Genomic DNA, 27,118 nt, shown 5'->3' with positions numbered 1-27,118 from the left:
TTGTGGCGAAAGAGCCAGAGTGAACCGGCGACAACGCGGCAACACTGCAACGACACACCGCCACGCCTCCGCTGCTGCCACTCCCCCTTTTCTGCTACTGCCGTTTCCTTGCTCGCGTTGTGTTCACTTACTCTTCGTCCACCTCCTGTCTTGTGCCGAATACCAAACGAGTTGCACGTGTGCAGTGGTGCGTGTGTATGTGTGCGTGTGTGCCGCCCATCTTTCGTTTTATGTGTATTCTTTGTGTGACTTTTTCTTTTTCTCAGTCGCACGGACACAACGCATTGGCAATTACATTCACCGGTGTCTGCGCTTAGGTTGGGACACTGCGAGTAGCGTTGTCGGCGCATCACCGCCTCACCTTCCGTTGATCTTTGGTCGCCTCTTCACACACATACGGATCAGTGCGAGTGCCACGTGCTCATGTCTCTTTTCGTGGTAAACACTCCCAACCATGAGGGGCAGCTGAAGGAGCACCTCATCGCAGCGCACAAGCGCAAGCCGCTCCTCGCCACCGCGTGGGTGAATCCGCCCTCAGTGCTCATCACGAACAGTGAAGGTGAGGTGCTGACCCCGGTGACGGAGCCTGCCGGCTCGACGGGATGCACGCATCAGCCAATGGCATTGACATGGCACCCCAGCGAGGCGCTTCTCTTGATTGGGTGGAGCAACGGGGAGATGAGCTTGTGGTCGATGCCGTCGGTGAGCAGCCTTGCCTTGGGTGAGGACTACACCGCGGCAGCCGCACTCACCGCTGTGCAGTCCATTGCAGCGAGGGCGGCTACGCAAAGTGACGTGGAGGGCGCAGTTCGCGAACACGGCGCCGGAGCAGTGCTGGCCGCGGAGTGGTCGACGCGTGGTCTGTATCTCGTCTCCGCATCACAGCAGCGCCACGTGGTGATGTGGATGCTGGAGCAGACCCCCACCGAGACGAGCGTCAGCTTTAAGCTGAAGCCCCTCTGGTCCGTCCAGGCGTGTGAGCCAGTTGTGGGCATCTTTCACGTCCCTGGCAAGGCCGCTCACTCTCCGACAGCGTTCAATGCGTACGATGGCGCTGCCGCTGCCGCTGCTGCAGAGGGCGGCGATGACGACATAAGCTTCCTTCTCGCCGACGGCAGCAGCTCTCTAGCGGCCATCAACGAGGATCAACAGCTTTTTCCGTGCGTAAGACAGCAGGAGGCAATTGTGTCCGTGCTTTACGACGCCACAAGCCGCACCCTCGTTACACTTACCACAACCTGCATGGTTGAGGTGTATCGTGTAGGCGAAGGCATCAAGGGTAGCTCGATGCTGCGGCGTAAGCTATCGGCTCCCTCCACCACGGCTACTACGTCTGCCGCGACGGGCGGGCGGATTACCATGTCAATGGTGTGGGCGTCGCCTGGTGTCGTGGCCTTCGGCTGCGACGATGATCGCGTGCGCGTCTTAGACCTCTCGAACGAGTCGATGGATGTGCTGATGCTCCCGCAGCCGGACCTGCACGTGTCGTCCTTGGCGACCTTCGCTGCCAAAGGCATCCTGACGGTCGGTACCGTGGAGGGCGTCCTGGCGGTTTTTCAGCACCGAGCTGCGTCCCTGTCGACAGTCCACCATGCTTTAGAGGCGAGGGAAACAACGACCATCAACTCCCCGTTCGCTGCGGCTGCCGGGGTGGCAAGCCAGTGGGAGGCGATAGCGGTGCACCAGGTTGGCAAGTGCGTCGACCGAGTTGTCTTCACGGCTTTTGGCGATGTGGCGTTGTGTCGTGGTGGCTCGGAGCTGCAGGTATTGCACGAGATCATCCGCAAGCGCTCCTGGGACGGCGTCGCGGCGGTGACGCAGATTTCGTCGGACATGGTGGTGATCGAGAGTGTCACGGGATGCCAGTGCCTGCTACAGAATAAGGGGAACGTGCGTGGGCTCTCCATCGCGTTCCCCAACATCGCCATATGGAACGGGTCGCAGATCGACCTATACATCATCAACGAGGTCGCATCCGAATTCACGTTCGTGAACTTTGTGATGACGACGAGCCCTGCCTTCGCCATACACCGCGACGGCCTCATCTACGTCAAGGGCAACCGTATCATATTCGAGACGATGCAGCTCGCCCCCATCGCACAGATGACTTTTACCGAGTCCGAAGGCATCCCAGTGATCATAGACATTATGAACGACTACCTCGTGGCGGTGTCGTCGAAGAACTACCTGCGGCTCGCCCGGGTTTCGTCGCGCGATTTACAGCAAGTCGGGCCAGCTCGCCCGCTGACGTTTCCCAGCGCATCAGAGCCAACTCCCTCGGACACTGCTAGTGGCGCACCAGCAGCGGGGCCATTTGCCGCCAAAGACACCAATGCGCTCGAAGTGTCGGTGTCCACGGCGCGTGTGAACGCGCAAGGCCGTCGGGTCGCCTTGATGACCAGCCTGGGACCCCTCGCGCTGCCTGATACGCGCATCTGGGTGTACGACTCCGACACAGACAAAATGTCGTCCTTTGACTTCGGCAGCCGCAATGAGATGCCGAACTCCGTCTACTGGAACACACCAGAGCCGAACACGAGCACCATCGGCGAGTTCGAGTACATCCTGCTTGCCTGTGAGACATACCAGATCCACATGGATGACAAGAAGGCGGCATCAGAAGAGGTGGCGACGCCAAAGGCCGGTACGGACGGCATCAACGACAAGAACGGGAGCGCCGATCGCCCAGCTGGCCAGGAGAATTTCCCCGAGGCGTTGCAGAACATGGAGAACTACGCAGAGAAAAAGGCTGAGCTGGAGGACGCGCGCCGCGGGTCCGTTGGCGCCACAAACTACGTTGCCCAGCGCGCGCACAACATCGTCACGTTGTTCGCAACGCACGACGGGCTGGTCGTGCAGAACGTTGCGTCGATGCGACGCTATCAAATTTGTCTGGTAGGCCTCACCATCCCCGACTTCCTGCTCGCCTCTGTGAAGATCAACGGCAATCCGAGCAACGCGGAGGACTACGTGATTGAGCAGAAGCGGTTGCGCGACTTTGAGGGCCTAAAGTCGGATAAGGACGTGGCTGTGCGGGAAGCGTTGATGAAGTTTAGCTACTACGCGACCATCGGCAACATGGATGAGGCGTACCGGTGCGTCAAGAGCATCAAGAACCCGGCGGCGTGGCAAGGGCTGGCTCGCCTGTGCGTGACGAGCGGGCGCCTCGACGTGGCGGCGGTGTGCTTGGCTACGATGGAGGACTGCGTGGCCGCACGTGCCTTGCGAGAGGCCAGAGAGGAGTACCCAGACGACAAAGGCGTGCAACTGGCGACGCTGGCGCTCGGCCTGGGCATGACTGAGGAGGCAGAGGAGCTACTACGCAAGTCGAAGCGGTATGACCTGCTGACCGATGTGTACATGGCGTGCGGCAAGTTTGAGCACGCCCAGCGTCACTCCGAGCGGTTTGACCGCGCCCGCATTCGGCCGGTCGCGTACAAGTACGCGCAGTTCATGGAGAGCCTTCAGAACATGGATGCCGCCATCATGTGGTACTACAACGCCAAGTGCGCTGGCACCGATGTCCCACGCATCTTCTTCCAGACAAACCGTATGCACGAGCTCCGGCAGCTGATGGTGACGCAGAGCCAGTCGCCATCGCCGTCGGCCGGCGCCAGCGCGCCGACGGCCCAGCCAGGGCGCGATGAGCGACAGTCCGCCTTTGCTGCCACCTTTCCACAAAATCGTGAGCTACTGCTGTGGTGGGCGCAGCACAGCGAGCGGCGCCGCAATGTGCAGGAGGCGCTGCGCTTCTATCACGCTGGCGAGGATGTGTACAACATTGTTCGAATTTTATGCTCACTGACGCCGCCAAAGCTGGACAGTGCAGTGCAACTCGTGAATAAGGAGATGGAAAAGGCGAAGACGCGCTTCCAGCAGCAGCAAGCCTTTGCCGCGGCAGCGCCGATGCACTGCGGAGACGACGACCAAGGAGAGCCCGATCCAGTGGGTGCCGCGTACTTTGTAGGGCAGCTGTACGAGCGACAGGGCAACGCTCAGCTGGCGCTGCAGTATTACCAGGCTGCCGGCGCATACCGCAGTGGTGTTCGCGTCGCGTGGAAGACGGAGCAGTACGGTACCGTAGTGAACCTGGCGATAAAGAGCACTGACGAGCGCCTGATGCTCGAGACGGCGATGGCGCTAGAGAAGCAGCAGGCGTACGACAAGGCCGTGCAGCTGTACCGCCGCATCGGCGCCGTGCAGTGCGCCCTCGATGCCTGCGTGCGAGGCGGTCTGTATGAGACCCTGCACGAGGTGAGCGCCACCTTCGCCAACGGCTCCACCGATCCAGCGGTCTTCCTCGGCATGGCGGACCATTTCCAGAGCGAGGGTGACTACCAGAAAGCGGTGGAGATGCTCCTCTTCGCGAAACATTTTGATGAAGCGCTGAAGCTGTGCGAGACACGCGGTGTCACTCTGACAGAGGAGATGGCAGAGTCCATGACGAGCGACATGGGCAAGCTTTCCATGGAAGAGAGGCAGGCGGTGCTGCGCCGGGTGGCCCACATCGCCAAAGATCAGGGCAGCTGCTCTTTGGCGTGCAAAAAGTATACGCAGGCTGGCGATCGCGTTAAGGCAATGCGGATGCTCATGCGTGGCGGAGAGACAGAGAAGGTCATCTTCTTCGCAAACCACTCGCGCAACGTGGAGATCTACACCATGGCCGCAAACTTTCTGCAGTCGCAGAACTGGAGCACCGACGCGAGCATCTACAAGAGCATCATTCTCTTCTACACAAAGGCGAAGGCATGGACGAATCTTCTCGTCTTCTATGAGTCGTGCGCGCAGCTGCACATCGACGAGAACCGAAACTACCCCGAGGCGCTGCGTGCGCTGGAGGACTGCATCGCGATGACCGAAAGCGGGTCAGCAGGCAAGGCGAACATAGACAGCGACAAGGTGGAGCAGCTGAAGCGGCGCGTCGAGGTACTGAAGGCGTTCGTGAAGGCGCAGAAGACGGTCGACTCCATGGTGGTCGCCGACCGTGGCTCTGTCGCGGAGAAGGCGAAGGCGGACAGCGTCATCGCCTCCTGCTCTGATATCATCAAACGCAGCCGCCCTTCCAGCCCAGATCATGATCTCATACAAGACGCCCTCCGCATCGGTGACGTGTTTGCTCTCATGGTGCGCTTTTACTTTGACAAGCTCGGTGAGTCGAACAACGCGCTGAAGGTGATGGAGAGCATGTCGAAACACGGCGCCGATCCGCAGCTCTTTATTGAGACCGACTACATGGAGCGGGTCTGCCAGGCCAACGGCAAGTCGCTTGCTAACGTGCTGCCTGGCGTGATGGCGGCCGGTGCCCCTGGGGCAGTGTGGGAGGGAGCCCGAAAGGAAAGCACGGACACACGACGTTCCAGCGTGATTGATGAAGTAGACCGAGCCGTCTAGTCTAGGCGATGGCACGGCGGCGTGCCCTCCAGCTCCTCCTGCGTGGCAGGTTCACACGCACTCCGCTGTAGAAGAACCCGTGGGTGTGGACTTGTGTGCACAACCGCGCACATGTGCACGTGCAGATGTGCGTGTCCGAGGGAGCGGAGGAAGGAGAAACGTTTTTCTTTTCTATATATATATACATTTGTGCTATTGCTCCCCTCTCCTCCCCACCGCCTCTCGGTGCGCGTGCGTGTGTGCGGGTTGTCGTGCTGTCATGGCTAGTCCCTTCTTTTAGTTTTCCTCTGTCCGTTGCTCCCGCCACCATCGCCGCCTCCACCTCAGCCAGCCTCATCCTCACGTTGCCCCGGCTTTGACGATGGCAGAGGCCACAGACGCCTTCCGCGTTGTCGGAGCGCAGCTCTCTTTGCTCTCCGTCTTTCTCGCTTGGATGTATAACAGCAACCGTGAAGCATAAAAAAGCCCATCTAAGGTCTCAACGACTCGCATGGGTGGGACACGACACACTGACCAGGAGGCGGAAAGCTTCCGCGTGTTTCTACATACTACCGCGTGTAGCAACAAGAGGAAAAGCAAGAGGCGAGGAGAGATGATGCGTGATGCCGTCTGCGGTGGATGACTTGGCGACCAGCGCAGCGGTGGAGCAGGCTCCTCTGACCCTTCTCACGTTTGAACCTGTATCCCTTTTCCATTGCCTCTGAACCGCAAACAGACCATTAATACCACGGGCCCTTGCGGGGAGGAGGCGCGCTCAGTCCAGTGCCTGCAACCCCATCTTTCCTCACTCACCCCCTTTTCGTTTCCATCCTCATCATACTCCCTCCCTCTCTACGCGCGTTGCTCTCATGGCCACGCAGCGCCTGTGAGCCGTCATAGCCGCAGCGGTTTTCCCCATTTTGTTTTTCGTCTTGTCGAAACCAGCAAAACGACACGTGTCTCTGCTCCTCTCGGTGGCCGCTGTGCGGCGGGCACACCTCTGGCGCGGCATAGCTGACCGCTCTTCCCACCCCGGCAGCGCGCAGCGACCATGGACCGTGCGATGCAGGCTGGAGCGCGCAGGGAGCTTCCAAAGCATCCCGATGTACTTCAAAGCGCTCCGCCGTTTGCTTTGGCCGAACAAGATGCAGAGGCGGTCGACGGCGGGTCAACACATAAGCCTGGGCCACGGGGTGGTAAGGAGCGCGTTGCAGTGCCGGTCAAGTCTGTTGCAGGGGCGACTTTGACGTCCAATGCCTGGGCAACTGTGTGCCCGCCTCTCGCGGTGCTAGGCAGCGATGACGACATGGCGTCCACTTTCGGCAGCTCGCTGCTGCCGCCGCACCTCCTCGTGCACCCGCATGGCTTCCGCATCCTGAAGAACGCCAGTGCCCTGGAGCGAAACATGCGCAGCTACTTCCGACTTCCTCAGCCGCCTAACACTGCCACACGTGAGGAGCGGCGCCGCCTTCGCCGCACCCTCCAGCGCATCGAGAGCGAAGAGGCGCAGCAGAAAGCGCGGGTGGTGGGCAACCAGGATGGGGTCGTGTTGGACGGTTTTCTTCTGCTGAGTGCGTGCGAAGCCGAAGACCCGGAGGAGGTGACCCATGTGGTGCTGCAGTCATCGCAGCTGTCGAGTAGCATTGCAGAGGACTTGCAGTACTTCACGCACCTCACGACAGTGGACTTGAGCGACAACCTTTTGCGCCTGGGCCATGTGCTTCCACTTCCTGGATTAGAGGTGGTCCACCTCGTGTGCAACAACATCTTTTCACTGGCAGAGGTGTCGCAGTCGAGCAGTTCCTCGCGTGCCACCATTGTGGCGCTCGACCTCGCCTACAACCACATACCCGCAGATCACCTAGTCCACTTGAAGGCGTTCGGCGCCTTGCAGCAGCTAGACCTCAGCCATAATGGCCTGCGCACGTTGCCAAGAAACTTGTCCGGCCTGGCATGCCTTACACACTTCGCGCTGGAGTCGAACGAGCTCTCCTCACCGGATGTGTTCTACGCACTGGGCACGATGCCGGCACTCGTTGAGGTGAACCTTTCGCGAAATCGACTTTCCTCTGTGCCCCCGTTGGATACCGGTGTGTGTGACGGCGACAGCGGCCCGCGGCATGCCCCCTTCCCGTCTTTGCAGGTGATGAGCCTGACAGGGAATCGTTTCCGACACGTCGAGGCCCTCCGACCCTTGGCTGCACTGCACCAGACACTGCGCCGCGTCGATGTTGGCGAGAACCCGCTGGTGGACCGCCGACCGAATCAGAAGGCTGAGCTGCAGCGTGCACTAGATGAGGCCGTTGTGGAGGCGTACTACGCGGCGCTTCCCCTACCCCAGACGAACAGCGTTGACCCGGGCACACTGCCGGAGATGATGGACACGTGGCACCGTCAGAGCTGGGCGCGCTACATCCCCAAGCCGGTGGGCGAGGCGGACATGTCCGAGACGGAGGTGGCGGGTGCAGCGTCGATCGGTGCCTCCTCGTCGCACAAAACAATTCCCTCCGCGCCGTTGGCTGCGGTGTCGAACATACTGGAAACGCTGGAACCAGATTGCCCAATGAGTGAGGATACACATCGTCGAGAAGGCGTCTCGCCACCGTTGCCGACGGTGGAGGAGTATTTCTACTGCTACCGAATCCACGTTCAAACGCCGAGAACCACGCCACCACCCCTGCCGAAGCAGCCGACGCGCTACTTCTACTCCTCGGCGTTTCGAGAGACTGAGCCGAGCGCGCACGATACGGTGCCGCTTGTGACGCTGCCACCCTACACCGAGTTCATGGACGTCTATCGTGCCCATGACCGATGTCGTTCGAGGTCACGAGGCGGCGGCGGCGTTCGGCGGTCGGCTGCAGCGCGAAGAACGGTGGCGCAGTGGGGACCCCCACCCCAACCGCTGCGTCTACCCATGCTGCCTCGCGCTCCCACCCCGCTCCGCACGGAGGGTGCGGCCTCACCGCACCAGATGAGCGACGAAGAGGCGGCGGAGGAGGCGGAGAGCGTGCAGGATGGCAAGGGCTTCTTCTTGACCAGCCTCGACGGCGTTGTTGGCGGGGCAGCAGCGGCGTCGCAAAGGAACGTGCCCAGAGACCGGAAGGCGACTGCGGCCGCGCCGCATTCAGAGACGCAGCCCCAGTTGGCAGACAGAGTGGCATCTGCGCCGGCTGGCACCGTTGAGGAGCCGTTCCCATGCACTCGTCTTCCCCGATCGGTGGTGTCTCCTGCCACGGCGAACGTGCACGCAGCCATCTCGGAGCTGCGGGCAATGCTACGCAAACCCTTACCTTCTCTGCCTTACGAGTCATTGCGCGTGAAGGAGACCACGGGGTGATGGCTTGGTGAACTATGGAAAGACACCCACTCCCTTGCTGCGCGTGTCTGTGTGTTCATCTGCCTCGCCACTTTGGTGTCGTAGTGGCCTTTTCCTCCCTGGCAGTGCTTCGCGCACCCATGTACACCATGACGTCTTGTGCTTCTCTTTTGCTGTTGGTTCTTCCTTTTGTATGGCTGATGTTCCGAAGCGCGCTGGACCGCGGCCTCCCGCCACAGCCGCCAACACAGGTCGGCCGACTGTCGGGTGGATGTAGATAGCAGTGATAACGAAAAAAAAACATCTCTGGACGCTGCAGGTGTGCGTACCTGTGTCTTCGCCTGCTTGTGCGTGAGAAATGCCTGGCTCAGCCTTCCCCTCCAGCCCTCGCCCTTTAGCTACCGCGCAGTGGAGGAAGCGATGAGGACTCTCTAGTGGTGTGTACGGAACGGTAGCTAAAGGCAAGCGCGAAAATGGTCCAGCACCGAAATAATCACATTGGATGATGACGATGGCGACAGATGAGGAAGTGCCGAAAAGTTATCGGCATAAAGTATTCGTGCAGCGCCTGCGCAAAGTCCACGCACACAGTGCACGTCAGGCAATGCAGCTGCTCTCCTCGTCGCTTTGGCTGGGTACAGGCCTGCGGCGGGCAGATGCAGGCAGTATGTGCACTCGGAAGTGAATCCTCGCTCAGCCGTTTGCCCATCCTCAGACGAGCTTCTCTTCGTTGTTTTATGTCACCCTTTTCTCGCTTTGCCTCTCTCTGAAGTTGCCGAATCGACGAGAAAACACGCAGCGAGCAGCACCACACCGCCCACTGCGCATTCTTTTTCACATCCTTTCCTTTTGTCGGCCGTGCTTGCCGCGCACCGCACGTCAAACGGGACTGTTCCGCCTCTCCCTCTTCCCGCCGTGCATCATAGAGCACCACTTTTGCTGGTGTGCGGTGTATGGGTTGTGACTGCACGTCTTTGCCTGCGTGCTGGCGACACAAGAGTATCCCATCAGCTCGCTCGCTGCTGCCTCGGCCCTTCTGCCGGTTCGTGTTCCCATGCGCCTCTGCACTCGCGATGTCAATGCTCAGGGGAGGCTGAGCAAGTCACCCTGCATTCCTCTCTCGCAAGTGGATGTGGGTCTTTTGTGCACGTCGTTGGAGGCGTGGCCGCCGCTGTTACCCAGCTTTAGCAGGGAGGCGGTGGAGGCGATGAATAGATTTGTGCAGGGGTTTATCTGCAAGCGCATCGAGTACCGCTGCGGTCAGCTCTCCGCCGAGGACTACGAGGACGCGTTTCTGCCGCGGTGGGTGCGTATGGCGGAGCACCGCACCGACCTCATGGAGGACTTTTTCGCTCAGCACGGCAGCCGCCTCAGCGAGGAGACGTTCCGCGATCTCTTTGGCGCCTTTGAGAAGATGCAGAGCGCCCTGCGTGATGCGCGGCAGGAGCCCGGCGGCGGCGTGGAGGGGCGTCACGACAAGCGCATCACCTTTGCGCGGCCGGTGGCACACCGCCTCATCCGCCGCTCGCGCGATCGCTTCTCACTCCGCAGCGTCGCCGACGTCGACGAAGGCGCGGAGCTCAGCCACCCCTCTCCCTCCCCTTGTCCTAGCAGCGCCGCCGACGCATGGCGAGGCTCGCTGCACCTTGGCAGCTCCTCTCCTATCCCCGGCGGGGCGGTGCTGAGCGTGAGCAGCGTGACAGACGTTGCGGACGCGGACGATGTGCGTACCTTTGTGCTGCCGGTCGAGGAGAGCACCGATGGGGACCACTTCACAGGTAGGGCCAGCGGTGTCTACTACGGAGACCTCCTCCGCTCCGCCGGCAGCTCCGCAAGGAGCAGCGGCAAGGGCGGCCACGCAGCTGCGGCTACTTCCTTCGCCCTTGCGGAGGGAAGAGACAGCTTGGAGAACGACGCCGGGTTTGCCGAGGCCGTGTTGCAGGCGTACAGCGGACCGGTGCGGCGGGCCACGACCTGGCGACGGCTGTGGATTCGCTGCTTCTACCATTGCATTCTCCCGGCTGCGGTGGTGGTTTCTCTTGCCGCTTACTACTGGGATACGTTGCAGCTCTATCTGCGCTTATAGAGCACCTCGGACTCGAGTGGCGCACCTTCCCCCGCGCGCTCTCTCCTGCTGACCTGCCTCTCTACTTGTAGAACTGCCGGTGCCGCGGGGTTGTAGAGGGGAGGAGGGGTGTCTGTCGGTGCCGGGTCACTTTGGTTATTCTTGTCGTTGCCGTTTGTGCGTGGTGGGTGATGCGGGTGCTCGATCTCTTTTCTCTCATATTCTTTTGTTGTTTTGTGGGTAGGTGTCCTACCCGTCTGTTTCTCTCTGTCTGTGCGGTGACGAGATCTCTTCCTGACCACCACATCCTCGTCCATCCGTGTGGGGTCCACGGAAAGGAGGCGCCACGACGTGGGCCTCAGAGTGTACACAAAGCCCCCGCGCCCCCGTTCCCACAGACATCTCTATACGTAACACACAGATAGACGCCTACTGCCTTGTAGATGGCACACACTCGAGCACAAGAGCAAAGACGAAGGGGAGGGGGTGGAGGGGGAAAGGAATGCTCGGTGGAGGGGGAAAGATGTGTGTGTGTATGCACACCGGACGAACCCGCTTCCGGGCTCTTTACCCTTTCGCTCCTTTCCTCTGCTCGACTTTCTCTCACACATTTTTTTCTCTCCTCTCCTGCTCGTGCGTGCATGCGTGTGTGTGCGTGCGACGGACTCGACGTGGGTGTGCCGTCTCTTCTTGTTCACTACTCCTCCCTTCAACTAGATGCAAATTTCTCTTGTGCTGTCTGTCACTTGTCTTGTACATCTTTGGTTACATGATGCAAGCATACATGTGTGGATGTATGGGAGGATGTGCTTCTCGGGAGCGGACCGGCTCCGCCTCTGGAAGGCAATATTTGTGTACCGCACCCACCCTCGCTGGTCCGCACGGTGAAGTGGGAGTTGTTGTGATGCGGGAGCGGGGTCATTCAAGATCGCGTTTCGACTGCCCTAACTCTGCGCACCTCGTCTTGGTGTGCGCCTCTCTACTCCTGCGGTGCATTTTTCCCTTGTGCGACTCTCACTACCGCCGCTGAATTTCTCTTGCCTGCCCCAACACTCATTTCGTTCCCTTCTTGACACTCCGATTGCGGCTGACACTTGCTCGACGCGCCTCGTGCGGTAAGCGACCTCGCACAGCCCCCCCCCCCCATCTTCACGAGAGAAGTGCCGCGCGAGAGGCTGGGCGGTCCGTTACATCTTGCTCCTGCTGCGGTCTCATCCCTGCATGTCGCCCTTCTGGGTTTTCTCTCTTCTTTGTGCGGTCAAGGACACGCCAGCACGGTGAGTCGATAAGTACGATGAATTCGAAAGTACCACCTGCTACGTTGCCGCTGCGGCAAGGCAAGGGGTTTCAGGTGATGGTGCACGGCGTGCTGGAGGGCGCGGAGTGCGTAGAGGTGGGGTCCATGTTTGCCCGCACCCAGCTCTTTTTCGGCCCTGATTGGGCCTTCCTGGAGAGCAACAGCGACTACGGCGAGGACGCGGCCGCAGACGACGAGGATCTCGTTGTGCCCACGTACAGCAATAACGCTGAGGTGGTGACGCAGCTGTCCGACTGCGCCAAGGGCCCCATCCCGTACTTTAGCTTCACGGCACCTTTCGAGTTCGCGTTGACGAGCACGAACCCGTTCGGCTGGCCGCAGCTAGTCATTACGCTTCACACCGTCGAAGGCGCTAATGGGAGCTCCGGAAGGGGCGCTGACGGCAACGACACTCAACTCCTCGGCAGCGGGGAGTCGATCATTGGCTACGGTCGATGCTTTATTCCCATGAAGAGTGGCTACCACCAAAGGAAGGTGCCCATGATGCAGCTGGAGAGCACCACCTCGAAGCAGCAGCTGATTAGCTTTCTCACCCGCGAGAAGCCGGTGCTGCGCGACCTTTCTTTCTTGTGCACTGGCGACGATCAGGTGATGCTGCACGCACGGCCACTCGACGGCTATGTGAAGCTGAACTTCTCTGTCATGATCAACGGCATGGAGTCGTCGGGGTTCGAGGTGTAGCACGTGAGGTCGGCGTCCCACCTTTTTCGGCACTCGCCGCAACGCTGCCGTCACGCACACGCCGGTCGGCTCACGCTTACTCTTGCGCAGGTGAGCTGACTACGTTGGCGCGCGCTTTCCTTTTCCCTTTTGCATAGACGCAGCACCTCTGCACTCTCATTACGCATACACGCAGAGAGCCCGCGACAGGCAACTGACAAGGTCCATCGAGAGCGGCGAGTTATGCAGGGAAAGGCGCTGTGCGCGCGCATTCAAACCTCCCTCCCTTCTTCCCCCCTTTCTCTCTGTGTGTACGGCTCCCCACCTCGTCTCTCCGGCCATGGTCACTGTTGTTGATCGTACCGCTTTCTGCCGTGTTTTACAACCGGTTATGCTACGGCCCAGCTGCTTCACTGTGACCGTGTGCGCATAAGTGTGCAGTAGAGAAGCGAAGGAAAAAAAATGCGCATGTGCGGGTGGCCGGGTCGAGGGGTGATGGCGGGGCGTTGTTCTCCTCTCCTCCATCCACCTTCATCGTCGACAGACGTACTTGCAGTAGCCACCTGCAAGTGATGCAGCCGGCAACAGGATCGCAAAGCGCGTTCATGGGCTGTGCTTTCCGCGGCAGCCGAGCGAGACAGCTCGTGTTTGCTTGAGCTGACCCCTTCATGCTCCTGCGCCACACCGCTCGCTCTTTATGTGTGCACAGCATCCACCATTTCTCCTGTCGTTGCACGGGTGACACGCGCACTGCAGCTGCACATAAATGCCTTTCTTCCTCTTCCCGCCTCCCCTCCTCTGTTCCTCGGACTACTGCGCCACCCCCTCCTCCCCGCTCTCTACATTTCGCATTCCCTCTCTGTCTGCATGTGCTTCTGTCTCTCCTATTCCCAGCTTGTGCGCAGGTTCAGTGACTCCGTGCGTGTGTTTCACGTGCACGCACGGGCGTGCATCTCCTTCTGTTTCGCTCATCTCTCTCGTAATTTGTGGTTCTCCGTCTCTCCCATTTCCCTCTGTCCGCCTGTTTGTTGTTCCGTCGTCGCTCATCTCGTGTTTTCGCCTGGTGTTCCCCTGTCGCACGCATCGAGGCAGCTTAGTGACAGGGCCATCTCGCTCCCCGTGCTCTTTCTCCCCCTCCCTGCGCGCCAACATACGCCAACTCTCTCGTGTACCTGTGTGCAGGCGGCGCCGTTGCTGTCGCTGCTCCATTTGGTGAAGTGTTTGTACGACTGTTGTTCATTTAGGCGAAGAGTGCGTTCTCAGCGTTCTCGGTGCGTGTGGGCGTGCCGGGGCATGCGCGAGTGGGTCTGGGGAGGTGCCGACGGTCTCGCTCTTTTAGTTTTCTTCTCTACCGACTTTATCGCGTGAGCCTTTCCCTTCTCACACATACGAACGTACACGTGTGCGTACGCACTTCTCTCCATCATGACTCGTCTGCCTCGCGGACGACGCTGTGCGGCGGTGGTTGCCCTGCTCGCCTTGTTCGCCGTGGTGCTGAGCCATGCTGCCAAGATCACGTACGTGGGCGTCTTCCGGGTGACCGAGGGGGAGACGACAACGGTTTTGCTGAAAGTCGGTGCGCTGCAGGCCGAGTGCATTGCCGGTATTCTCACGTACAGTGTTGACGATGATCAAGGCAACAGGGTCACGTTCCCAGACGTGCATGAATCCAGAATGGAGTTCACGGCTGCCACCACCGACATGACCTCCGACGTGCGGACGACGTACGTGGACCTCGCGGTGACGTGCAATCACACCACGCCCATCGGTGGGACGTCGCGCGTGTACTTCCGTGTCTCGCCGAGAACGACGACGTCCACCCCTGCTCCGTCCATGACGTGCAAGAGCCCCGGCGACGCGTTGGTGGAGAGCGGCGTGTCAGTGGTTTTCACCGCGGGAGTCTATACTTCCAGCTGCCACCATCCCATGCTGGATATCGTCGATGTCACAGGCCCGTCTTTAGATGCCCACTCGCTCTTCTCTGTTCAGATGGTCAACGAGTTGCAGGCGCTCGTCTTCAACGCGAATAAAACGGACACCTTGTCTGGAATGTACACGGCAACGGTCCTTGTTAGCTGCGGCAGCGCCTCGTGTCTGGTAAAACAGGTGGTGATTGTCGAGCCGCCGACGACCACAACGACCGTTGCACCGCTCATGCAGTGCCCTGGCAACTACAACTACTCACTGATTCTGAATTCAGATGGCATCGTAATCGAGCAAGTCTTCAACCTCTCCGCTCGTGCCGCTGCTACCGGCATGTTCTGCACTTCGGGCATAATCTCGGCGACGCTGACGGAGCCCGCTCATGGTGCGCTTCGGTGGAACGACACGGGCACCTTTCTCTACACCCCCTCACGAACCGAGGTAGGCGATGCCATGGACTCCTTCGACTTCCAGCTGACGTGCTCGAATGAGGGCACCAAGTGCGCCGGCACGGTGGTCATCTCCATCGTCAGCGAGGAAAAGGACGAGATCTACTACGCTATGGAAGGCGCCATCGTGTGTCGCGGCACTTGCGACGCAGCCGCGTGGCGCACCAGCCCGACGGCGCTCGACCTCTTCGACGTGAATAAGACAGGTGTCGCTGTGACGCCGCGTAAGGACGTCCGCGCCGTGGACGGAATCGACTTTGACTTCACAGTGGGTGGCGACCTTGTCATCCATGCGTACACTACGATCGGCAACCTCGCTGCCCGCTTTGTGACTTTCCACCCCATCACGGAGACCAGCGTGCAGGGGCTCTTCAACTCCACCTCCGTCCCGGACGGTTTGCACGTCTCCTTTGAGCCTTCATGCCTCGATAAGCAGGCGATCACCGGTCAGGGTGCCGACATGTGGAGCTGGACGGACTTGGATGCGCTGAAAGGCCACCTCAACACAGAGTCCAACGCATACAAGTCGGGCGACAACTACTACCAGAAGTTTGGGGGTAACCACCGTCACTGCGATGTGTACCGCGTGGACCCGTGCAAGTACGCGCCTCTCATGACGCCGACGCTGAGCGACAACAATAACGTGTACAATAACGCAACACCGTCTGTGCAGTGGAAGCTGTACATCAATGATTGCGACGCAACATGGGTGGGCAAGGTGTCGGTGGAGTTGCTGCGCGCGCTGCGCCAGCCAGACGGCTCTCCAACCTTCCGGCTGGAAGGCAACGGCACGTACTTGGTCGGCGCCGTGTACTCGCAGTCGGTGAAGCCGGCGAGCTGGACGTCCCCGTTGGCCAGCATCGTGCACTCGGAGACGGCCTACGAGGTGCGCCTCAAGATCCACAATATTATCATCGTCGACGCTGTCGCGCGTCCTTTGAGCGACGCTACCGCTTCACTGCTGCAGATGAGCTCCGATATTCAGTACTCAGCAGGTAAACGAACAGACACTCAGGAGCGTCTGTATCGCTATTCCGTTCTGCTCTACCCGTACTTTGAGGCCAACAAGACGGCTGCTGACATCACATCTCTCTCGCTCAAGGTTGTCTCCACGACGCTACTGAACTCGACGTGGACGTCGCCGAGCAAGGTGGAGTGCCCGATGTGCACCGGGACGATGACCAGCTGCACGGGTACCGGGAGCGGATTTGAGACGGACTGCGGCGACAAGGCACTCATGACGTTTGAGGCACTCGATTACAACGCCTCCGACTTTGAGGGCTCCATCGTCAACGACGGCTACTCCGGCAAGTCTGCGAGTACCTCGGTAAGCCCGAAGAACGCGCTGCGAGTGACATTTGCCGCGCGTGTGAACGGTGTAGGGTCGTCCGAGTCGACAGACGCCTACCCTGTCGGCACCTTTGCGATATCTGTGAAGCTGTCGAGCGGGCAAGTGTTCGATGTCGTCGTGAACCAGACAGACTACATCAGCGAGCTCAACACGCGCTTCCTCGACACGCAGATATGCCGTCCGAGCGCGTACTGGCCGGTGCCGGATCCGCTGGGATCATCGGTTCCAGTAAAGCCGTACAGCGCCGATACCCTCGCCTTCCCCTCTGGCAGCGACACAACCGAAGAGGAGAGCGAGAGCTACTACGGCGTCCCGGAGCGACTGACAAGTGCGAGCGTGTGCGTCACGCCACCGACCGCGGACAGAACCCACATTGATCTGGACAACATGACATCCACCATTGAGAACGAAAAGGGCCAGGTGACGGTGTCCATGTGCGCCGTGGCGGACGAGCGGACGTTTGGCACGACGGACTGGGTCATGTTTTCCTTCCCCCGCATCCACGAGGAGACCAAGAAGATCAACGAAGACGAGATTCAGGGCATCATCGATGACGAAATGCTTAGCAACAACTCTTACACAGTAGCGCAGCTGCAGTACCTGACGCTGTCCGTGCACGCGTCGGAGGTGATGTCGAGCCTGCTCGCCGGCGACTCGGCGAACGGCTATGTCAACATTTTGCTCGACGGCGACAACGCCCCCAAGTCCCAGCGCGGAGAAGAGGAGACCTGGATGCACCCGGAGATCAACTCGTCGTCCGGCCAGTCGGACGCATACCTGCCGTGGGGAATATACGCTTCCTCGCTCAACTATCGCCGCATTGCCCACCACACCAATGCCAATACCAGCGAAACCGAGCCCTTCAACTTTGTCTTCATTCCCGGCTCCCTGCTGCACTCTGGAAGTAGCATTCGTGTTCCCATGATCATTCGCGCAGCGATCAAGTTCGTCACCTACGCTTTCACGGCGGCCAACTCCACGCACTCCTCGCAGCGTGTGAAGAAGAGCGAGCATGAGGAGACGCTGCTGTACATTGTCCCTGTGAGCCGCGGCATCTCTGCCGCCCTGCGCTTCGACACGGACACCTACAACCCTGTCATCACCCAGTCGGGCATCGCCCCAAAGTCGGCCACCGCCATTCTCATCGTGCTCATTGTGGCCGTCGTGTGTGTGCTCGCTGCGTTCGTGTACGTGGAGGTGACGTACAAGCGCATCATCCACAATGCTAAGTATCACCCGAAGCGGCCGGACAGCCCCGTGGGCATCCGCTACGGCCGTGACGGCAAACCAAAGGAAAATCAGAAGACAGCCAGAGAGGGCAGTCGCACGGAGGCTGGCGTGCCGTTCTCTGCGTCCAAGGTGCGCACGGCGAGCGGTGCAGCCACAGGCGACGCCACGGCGTCTTCGGTGAAGACAAAGTTCGGTATCGTGTTTGGAGAGCAGAAGCGTGTACCGGAGTCGGTGACTGGCTCCAGCTCCGCGTCGAGCGAGGCGGGCGGAGCAGCAAAGCCGGGTGACGACTACATTGCAGAAAATCCACCCATCGGCGAGGAGCAGCCGCGCGTCGAGGATGACGAGGTCGCAGAGTTGTAATCACATCGCTGCCACTCAACTTGACAGTGGCATCTGTGCGCCACAACAGCAGCACAGCGCGGGCACAGGTGCACCATCTTTTCTCCTCTCCGCCCCTATGCTCGTTTGTCTCCCCTTTTTTTCGCAGCGTCAGCTTGTGTGTGTGTGCGAGGGCGAGGCGTGCCGGTGGTGACTCTCACGCGTTCACGGGTGCTACCTCAGAGACTGAGCGGTCGCGGCGGTAGTAGAGAGCTAGAGCATGCTGAGTAGCAGAGAGGGCGAGGCATGAGCGGCGAGGATGCAAGGGATGTGTGTGTGCGTGGGGAGTGGGGATCGATCCCTCCTCCTGGAGCTGAGGTGCCACCGAAGATGTGCCGAGGCCGTCGCCGAGATGTGTGCGCAGAGGTGCTGAAAGGACGTTTTTGCTTTCGTTTTCTCCTCTTTTTTTTAGTGGGCTCTCTCTCGCTTACGCGTGCGCCGGCTTCATTGTCGAGCCTGCAATCCCCGACTGTCTGGCCAAGGGCACCTTGGCGTGTGCTCGTGCGATGACGCGGCTGCCTTCAGTGCTGCAGAGTCAAAGGACAGGGTTTGGGAAGGCGGACAGGGGCAGGAGCACGTGTATCAGTCGTAGGACGGCGACCACGTATGCGTACGTGGGCGTAAGTGTACGCTGAAGTGGTATGTTCAGTAGCCGAGAGGTGAAATGGGGCCTAAATATCTGTAGACTGAGAAGCAAGCACGGCTTTGACGGTCAAAGAGGGTTCGGTATGTATGGAGGGAGGAAAGGGAGCGAGGTAGGATGAAGCGTTCTTCGCAGACGCGGGCACGTGCGCTTCACCGTGAAGTTGAAAGTGATTCTAGTGCCCACGTCGGGTGAACGGGTGAACAGGCGCGATGAGTGCGGGGATGAGTTGGGGTTGCGGTTACATGCCAAGATAAAAGGCAAAGGTGGCAATGACGATGACCATGGGCGGCGCATTTCTTGCACGGGCACTCCACATCCGTCGTTCATGCATGTCAGCGCGTAACATTGCCCGCACTCTTCTCGCCCCTCTCGGCCACCCCCCTAACCCGCAAAGCGGGCCTCACTCCGTCTGGTCATTTTTTTAACAGGTCGACACGTTTCTGTACTTCTTCTTCCTGCTCGCCAGTCAAGCCTGTGGTACAGTCTGTATTGGTATGTCTGTAATCGCGGCATGTGTCCTGTGTTGCTCTTCTTTCGTGTCTCTCGTAGGTATTGTGTTTTGATGTTGTTTTTTTCATATGTGGAGGCGAGGTGTTGTATCGTTGTCCTTATGGGGCTGATGCGGGCGTTGTTGTGTCTGTGGCGAAGGTGTCGTCACTTCCGGCTGCCCGTCCGTGTTCTTGCTTCCCCCTTCTTTCTCCTTTTGTTTGGATATTGTGTGGGTGTTGACTCCACAAAGGGACGTACGTGAACGAAAAAAAGGAAACCCAGATGGCAGTCTCTCCCGGTAGCAGAGGGCTCACAGCCTGCCCTCGCTCCTCTCCCTCTCTCATGCCCCCTCCCCTCCCCTCTCCGCCACCCGCGTAGCAGCAGCACAATAGCGGTGCGGGGGTGGCGAACGGTGCCACGTAATGTGAACGCACGAGAGCCGCCTCACTGATACGCTCGCATGGTGGTACACCCGAACGCGTTTGCTATCCCGCTCGTCGCCGGAGATGGTGCAAGGACGCCGACATTGCCAGTGACGATGGCATGACGGAAAGACGTTCCACTGGCGACGAAGCCTCGTGCACCAGCGACCCTTCACCGCATCTTTCATCCAGCCTCTTTGTTTCCCTTGCCAGAACGCCCTTCTCCTTTTGCCTCTTTACCGTTGCGTCTTCTTCACTGACCTCGACCCGTTCCCGGCCACATGCACGCGCCTCAGCAGCAATACGGGAACACATACAGATCAGCTGCCTGTAGGTCGTCCCACATCCTCTCCTCGACGTTCCCTCTCCCGGTCTCTCCATCTCCCCGTCTGTGTGGGTGCGTGCGTGTCTCTCGGCAACTTTCTTTTACTAGTACATTCGCCGTCCTCTTCCCCCCTCCAATCACCCGCGCAGGTGGACTGGTGCTGCTGCCGTCGAACGCAATATAGATACTCAGACGCTTCAAGCATCGCTGTCTCTTCCTCGCTCTCCTTTCCCTTTCTCTGGCGGTCACTCGGTCACACACATACACGCGTGCGCGGTGGACATCATCTTCCACAGTGAGCACTGCCCGGCCCTCCTTCTCCCCCCTCTTCCTCTTCTTCGTGGGCAACGACTTTTGCTGCTGCTTTAATTGGCACCCTCCCGACTCCCTTGCGTCCACTGTTCTCCCCTTTCTCTTAGTGTTTTGCTCGCCTGGCTGTCGTCCCGTTATCATCCTGAGCTACCCTGGCCCTCCTCCTCCCCTCCCCATCTCCTCTCTCTCTCTCGCTGTCTGTTTTCCGAAAGTGCGCACACCTTCATACACACACACACGTACGCATACACAGTCGCACAAAAGAGCGCGCGCCGGTGTTGCCACCACCGCTTTTGGTTTTCTTTCGTTTCCTCGGCCGTTTTGTTTCCCCGCTGTGCGCGGGGTTGTCTTGCGCGACTCTGCCATTGCGTTTTCGCTTTTGAACCTCTTTTTTTTTCGCGTGCGCGCTCGTTGCCACCTCGCCCCATTCCTGCGTGTCTGTCTTGTTCTCTTTCCCCCCTACGGTCATTTTCCCCGAGTGCATGTACAGGTATCAGCATCTTGTCTCCCCTCCCCCTCCCCCTTCCCTTTGTTTCCTTCGCTTGCTTTTTTGTCCCTCATTCACTTTTCTCATACCCCTTGTGCCTTCTCTTTCGGTTTCTCTCTCGCACGCTTGTCCACGCCACACATACACACTCACACACACACACAGACAAGAAACGTTGTCAACACCATCTTACACCCGCCGACGCACTCATCCCACCTCACGTGGCGAAGAGAGGACACCAGAAGGCAAAACGTTGCCGTTGATGTGATTGGTGGATAGTGTGGAGTTCTTTAGTGCTTCTCTGCGCCTTGTTTTCTTTTTATTCTTGGTCCACCGCTACTCTCTCTGTTTTCTCCTTGTCTTTCCCGTTGCTACGAAGCGCTGCGGTAGACTGGGTGCTGCCTTTTCTCTCTGAGTGTCGCAGCGCCCGCTTTGACCTCATCTGTTGCCTTTTGTGACACTCTTGGCCGTCCACCCGGCGGCCTTCCCTCCCTCCCTCCTCCACGGGCGCGCTCTCGCTCTCTTGTTCGTGTTTGCGCGTTGGTTGCAGCTGTGCGCGTGTGTGTGGCGGAGGAATGGACAAGTATCAACGAGTGAAGGTCCTGGGGAAGGGAAGCTTTGGCAGCGCCATCCTCATCAAGCGCAAAACAGATGGACTCCTGTTTGTGGTAAAGGAGGTGGGGATGTCAAGGATGAGCAGGAAAGAGCGAGACGAGGCGCGACACGAGTGTACTGTGCTGCAGCAGTTGCAACACCCCAACATTGTTCGCTACGTCGAACAGTTTGAGAATAACAACAATCTTTACATCGTCATGGAATACTGCGACGGCGGAGACTTGGCAGAGAAGGTGAAGCACAGCCGCGGCCCTATGAAGGAGTCGAACATGCTGTACTACTTCTCGCAAATCTGCCTCGCGATAGAGTACCTGCACGCTCGCCACATCCTGCACCGCGACATCAAAACCATGAACGTCTTCCTTATGAAAAACGGCGCGGTGAAGCTCGGCGACTTTGGCATATCGACAGTGCTGCGCACGACGATGGGGATGGCCAACACGGTTTGCGGGACCCCCTACTACTTCTCCCCTGAGCTGTGCCGAAACCGACCGTACAACAACAAAAGTGACATCTGGGCTCTCGGCGTGTTGCTGTACGAGTGTGCCACCGGTGGACGCCACCCATTCGACGGCACCAGCATGAATCAGCTCATGCAGCGCATTGTGCAGGGTCACTACGCGCCCCTCTCCAGCCAGTACTCCTCGGACTTCCGCAAGATGGTTGACTGGTGTCTCCAAAAGGACCCGGCTAAGCGGCCCAGTATCAAGCAGACACTCGCCCTGCCGCTGATGCGCCGCTCTCTTGAGCAGCTAGAGGAGAACTTAATGCTCGCCACTCAGTGCCGGGTGCGTTTAAAGGACATCATCGACTTCGAGGGCGGCATGGATCACGAGGAGCGCAGGGGCAGCTCCCCGCAGCCCTCTCCGAAGGCCTCCCCTCGCGTAGTCTCCAAGGACGGGGTATCACCAGGGCAGGCGGCTGCTCTCGCGATGGCGCATCAAAATTTATCCCCAGTATTGCGGCAACCGTCGACGCCATCGCATTCGCCGATGGCCTCCCCGGAACGCGGCGGTGGCGCGCCAGCGGCGGTGGGGCCAAAACCGTCCGCTGCTGCCCAGCAAAGCCCTACGGCGAGTCCAAAGCAAGGCAACGACGCTCACCGCCTCTACAGCCCCTATCAGAAGAGATCCATTGCCAACCCTCTGCTGCCGGGTGGTGGCGCCAAACTCGCACCAGCCGAATCCCCGAGCGGTGCTGTCCCCCCGCCCCTCGCCAAACGGCCCCTTGAGGGACCGCATCAAACACCTCCGCTGCGCATCAAGGTTACCCTCGGCGGTGGCGGTGCTAGGGATCGGCGTGGTCTTGCCGCTGCAGCATCGCCAGCAGCGGCAGCGGCACCGGCCCCTGGACCCTCTCCCAATGCAGCGGATGCATTTCACGCTGACATGCGCCGTGTGGACGCCATCATAGCCCGGTATGGCCGCAACGCGGACGAGAAGGCAAAAGAAACGATCCACGCGTACATGCGCCGCAAGCACGAGGCGCACCTGAAGCGGCAGAAGGATGAAATCGAGGCCCGTGAGCGACGCAACAGGATGCGCAAAGAAGAATTGCGCCGCGTTCTGGAGAATCAGCGGATGGCTGTTTCTCCTCTCCGCAACAACGACCGCCGCAACAGTCCGCAGCTGAACAACGTCAACCTGAACGGGTACCCTGATGATCGCTCGCCACGTAGCGGCAGTCCACAGCCCTCTGCCAAGCCGGAGAATGTCCACTTGCCCTCCCGCTCCCCGCCGTCATCGCCGTTACAGGATAAGGAGCCCGTCTCGGCCCGAACACCGACCAACGCAGAGCCACCCGTCTTTGGCCGTGACCCGCGTCGCGGTGCCCCTCCTGGAGAGCCTGTGAGCCGTCCCACGACACCGCAACAGCAGCGCGTGCCACAACAGCCGCCTAGTCCAGCGGCAGCCGCTCCGAATGGAAATCCCCTGCCGCAGACGCCACCGCGCAGAGTTGTGTACGCGGCGAACTCGCCACAACAGGCGCACCCTCCCTCTCAGCACCGCACCGAGGCACCGGAGGCACGCCGCGCCGTCACTCCCGACCCACTGCACTCCTCGCCGTCGCGAGTCGGCGCCGCGCGTGGCGCCGCCTTCGACATCGACCGGCGGTCTTTGCCCAACTCAAATCAGGAGGCAGTCTGTGGAGGCCAAAGGGCGCCGCTCTCTGCCGGCCTTGGCGGTGGCATTGACGGCCACCGGTTGGTGCTGCGGCCGAATCAACAACATCTGCCCCAACCCCGGCGTTCCATGGACGAGGAGCAGCTGCCTGCACGTCGCGACAGGCGTGAGTCGCGTGCGCTTGAGGATGCCGCGGTTGCGCGCCGCCCCTCCGCCCTCTCCCCCATTTATGGCGACGCTCATGACTACTGTTCACCCCGTCCGGCTGCGGCTGCTGCGCCAGAGCGCGCCTCCCCGAGCACTGGTAACCCCCGCCTTCAACGACCGGGCCGTGCGCCGCAGCGGTACCTGAGGCCGCTCGGCGGGCGCGGCGACGATGGTTTGTCACCAGTGCGGAGTCCGACCTCTGGTCAGAGCCCCAGACACGGTGGTGCTGGCGTTGAGCACGGTCATAGGGGTTCCTTTGGTGTACCACCTCCTGTGAAGTCGAAGGGGTTGGCCAGCGCTGGCAACGCGAACCCGCCTTCGTCAGCCCCGGGGGAGCCTGCCGTCATCCCACGCACCGCAGCACACGCTTCGAGAGCGCAGATGAGCCCGTGTACACCAGTGAAGGAGGCACTTCGCGCACTGCGTCGTAGCAAGGTGCAGGCGGGCGCACCGGCGCCTCCGCCCTCATCCGCGATGGCGGCTGAGATGAAGGACCTGCCGGCGATCATTGCCTCTTCGGAGCACGAGCGTGGGGCGCGTCGCAACCATCCACGATACCGATTGGAAGAGGCCGCCTTGTACCGTGGCATGAGGCGTGAGCGGCCCTCTTGTGAAGACGAACGGGTCTTGGCGGACGAGCACCGCAAGCCGCACCACGCAGAGGTGTCCACCGTGCCAAATACGCTGGAGGCGCTGCGCAGTTTGCGTAAGCAGCAAGACAAGGCCATGCGGGCAGAGGGCGGCGCCAGGGAGGAGGTCAATCCTGGAGGGCAGCTGGCGCTACTAAAGCAGCGGCAGCGGATGCAACAGCGACCACGGCAGGGGTCGATGTCTTCGGCTGCGTCGGTTCCGCTGGCACCGCGGCTCATGACACGAGCGACGGAGGCCGCGTCGTCTCCCAGGTCGGAGGTGCCTTCCGGCCATGACAGGAAGACTCCACTGTTTCGCGACAACGCAGCGGCTCGACCTTCGGCGGCACACGTGACAGCGCTTTCGTTGGGTGACATTAACTGCCTTGCCGCTCCATCGCGGGCAGCTCCGCCATCGGCCCAAGCTGGTGCACCGCCGTCGCCCAACCCATCAACAGGTGGCGGGGCCGGTGTTCAGAGCTCGATGGAGGGGTATGCGGAGATGCTGCAGCACCTGAAAGACCTCCTTCAGCGCCGGCGCGTGAGCAGCACCGGCGGTGCTAGCGCTCCTACCTCACCGACTACCGCTGCCTCGGCACCGTCTTCGATACAACACCAGCGTGACCCGGGAGCGCGGTCGCCGATATCGATACGGAACCGCGCGTTGCCTCCACCACTGAATCCGAGCCCGCTTGGCGGCGGTGACATGAGTTGCGCGAGCGACAGCGGTGGCTCCGGCGTTCTCGTCTCTCCGCCACACCTTAAGGCGACGAAGCCGCTGCACCCTCAAGCGAACGCTGTTCCTGTTGTGAACGTGCGCCCCGGCTGCGACGCGAAGGAGGAAGACGACGACGACTTCGAGGACGCTGTCCCGCTGTCGCCAGTGCGATTTGCCAAGCTCAACGATGCCTACGTCCGCCAGAAGGACCTGCAGGAACAGAAATGGTGTCATGCACAGGAGGACGTGTACACGAGCGACGTGGACTTGACATCGGCGGCGATGGAAGAGGAACTGGAGGGCGAAGAAGGGTACACGGGCTACGACAAACGGCCGTCTTCCAAAGAGCTGCCGAAGGGCATTGAGTCCTGACATCTCGCTCTGTTGGACACTTCTTTCTTTTTCGTTGAGGGGGAGGGGCACGTGCCGTGCTTTGCACGGCAGTGTCGGTCTTCGGTTTTGGAAGACGAGGACAGAGGATGGAGACGGTGCGGTGAGGTGAGAAGCAGCATTGTGCTGCGTCTCCGCTTCTCTTGGTGACTTTTGCTTTACCGTTCCCACACCCGCCCTTGCGCGCGCGTTTGGCGCGCATGCCGGCATGCCCTCCCCCCTCCCCCGGCTGATGCTAACTTATAACATTGGGTTGCCCGCGCTTTTATTTCTGCCATACAGGGCGGGAACGGGTTCGGCGTCATGTTACTCTTTTAGTTCTTTGCACCTCGCTGTACCGTTGATGTAGAGCGTATTTCTCTCGTCGTGCTGCTGTTGCCCTTCCCTTTGTTCTTGTCGTCGAGTGTTGGGCTCTCTCTCTAGGCGGCTCTGCGACAGCATTGTTTGGCATAGACGTGCAGGTCTGTGATGGCCACTGCCTTCATTGCCGTCTCTGGTTCGCTTGCACGGTGGGTCTGCCACCTTTCTTTTCTTCTTTGCGTTACCTTCTTTTTCTTTTGCGCTTCCGTAGTTCACTGCTGTTGTTCGTGCCCACCATGCTTCCCTTGCTCATCTCGTGGTATGTACAGCTGATACGCATCGCCGCCACAACGCACCGTTCAGGCCATATATAATGGGTGCGTGTGTCGAGAGTGCGTATCGTTTTCTTGTTGCTTCGTGTTGTCTTCCTGGCTGGATGGATGTGGGGAGTGTGCGCTTCCACGCGCTCTGCCTCTTTCTTTTTTTTTTTGTGTGTGTGTCTGTCTGTGTATCACCCCCGTGCATTGAAATCGCGTCGTCTCGTCCACCACGCTTCTTCTTTGCTGTGGTGCGACGTAATCTCCGTGGCACCTCCTCCGACCACCGTTCATGGATGCGCCAGCGAGAAGCGAACACCACAGCACGTACATAAATAAATCTAAAAACACACACACACATGCACATGGAAGTGCACATGCTCACAAGTGTCGAATTCGCCTCTCTCATCTACCCTCCATCCCTTTTCCTCAGACATTCAGTCGACTGTTTCGGCACAGTCCTGTCTGCAGCGGTGTCTTCGCCCGATCCACAGTACTTGTCTTCCTTCTCCCCTCTCCTCATGCGCTCTCTCCTACGCACCCTCCCCCCACCCACACACATGTACACATGTCTGCACACCCACTCAAGAGAACTTGCGTCTCTGACGTGTAGAGTGACACAGCTCGACGGTGATTGGGACCCTCCTCCTCCTCCTCCGTGCAGACAATAAGAGCCTCGCATAGGAGCAGCCACCTAAAACGGAAAAGGCTCAAACAAGACAAAAACACGCCTTCCTCGCATCGCTCACACCTGCGCTGGCAAGTCATGCAAGCCGTCACGCACCTGGCACGGCACATCTTTGCTTTTTCCCTGCCATCACCTCCACACCTGACGCCCCTCGCGCTCCTTTCGTTCGAGTCGTAAATGACGTCGAGATTCCAGCAGCTTTTGGTGAGGGACAGCGACGAGGACAGCTCCGCTAGCGACGCTCAGGCGAACCGCACGCAGAGAGGCACTGGGGCTGAAATTTCACAGACGACACCACAGCCGAGTGCGACGCCGAATCCAGCGAACCAAAGTGTTTCTTCGGTCAATCCGGCTTCGGTCACAGCATCTGCTCCAGCTCGTGGGCCG

General features: G+C 59.9%; 6 protein-coding genes across 6 annotated transcripts; all 6 read left to right on the top strand.

Annotated features, from left to right (window-relative positions):
• Window positions 1–423: 423 nt before the first annotated feature.
• Window positions 424–5,391, top strand: LMXM_31_0310 (conserved hypothetical protein; the record flags this gene model as incomplete). Its single annotated transcript, XM_003877822.1, has 1 exon — window positions 424–5,391. The coding sequence occupies one exon, from the start codon at window positions 424–426 to the stop codon at window positions 5,389–5,391; it is 4,968 nt and encodes a 1,655-aa protein (XP_003877871.1).
• Window positions 5,392–6,421: 1,030 nt separating this feature from the next.
• LMXM_31_0300 (conserved hypothetical protein) lies at window positions 6,422–8,707 on the top strand (the record flags this gene model as incomplete). The annotated part of the gene is made up of 1 exon (XM_003877821.1): window positions 6,422–8,707. One exon carries the CDS (start codon window positions 6,422–6,424, stop codon window positions 8,705–8,707), a length of 2,286 nt encoding a protein of 761 aa, XP_003877870.1.
• Window positions 8,708–9,740: 1,033 nt separating this feature from the next.
• On the top strand, window positions 9,741–10,772 carry LMXM_31_0290 (conserved hypothetical protein; the record flags this gene model as incomplete). Its single annotated transcript, XM_003877820.1, has 1 exon — window positions 9,741–10,772. The coding sequence occupies one exon, from the start codon at window positions 9,741–9,743 to the stop codon at window positions 10,770–10,772; it is 1,032 nt and encodes a 343-aa protein (XP_003877869.1).
• A 1,273-nt stretch (window positions 10,773–12,045) lies between these two features.
• LMXM_31_0280 (conserved hypothetical protein) lies at window positions 12,046–12,750 on the top strand (the record flags this gene model as incomplete). The annotated part of the gene is made up of 1 exon (XM_003877819.1): window positions 12,046–12,750. The coding sequence occupies one exon, from the start codon at window positions 12,046–12,048 to the stop codon at window positions 12,748–12,750; it is 705 nt and encodes a 234-aa protein (XP_003877868.1).
• A 1,404-nt stretch (window positions 12,751–14,154) lies between these two features.
• LMXM_31_0270 (conserved hypothetical protein) lies at window positions 14,155–18,045 on the top strand (the record flags this gene model as incomplete). Its single annotated transcript, XM_003877818.1, has 1 exon — window positions 14,155–18,045. One exon carries the CDS (start codon window positions 14,155–14,157, stop codon window positions 18,043–18,045), a length of 3,891 nt encoding a protein of 1,296 aa, XP_003877867.1.
• Window positions 18,046–21,319: 3,274 nt separating this feature from the next.
• On the top strand, window positions 21,320–25,408 carry LMXM_31_0260 (putative protein kinase; the record flags this gene model as incomplete). The annotated part of the gene is made up of 1 exon (XM_003877817.1): window positions 21,320–25,408. One exon carries the CDS (start codon window positions 21,320–21,322, stop codon window positions 25,406–25,408), a length of 4,089 nt encoding a protein of 1,362 aa, XP_003877866.1.
• Between the last annotated feature and the right edge of the window lie 1,710 nt (window positions 25,409–27,118).

Source organism: Leishmania mexicana, chromosome 31, assembly GCF_000234665.1.
Source record: "Leishmania mexicana MHOM/GT/2001/U1103 complete genome, chromosome 31".
Taxonomy (NCBI): Eukaryota; Euglenozoa; class Kinetoplastea; order Trypanosomatida; family Trypanosomatidae; genus Leishmania; species Leishmania mexicana.
The sequence above is the reverse complement of the archived record's forward strand: the minus strand, read 5'-3'. Positions and strand labels throughout refer to the sequence as shown.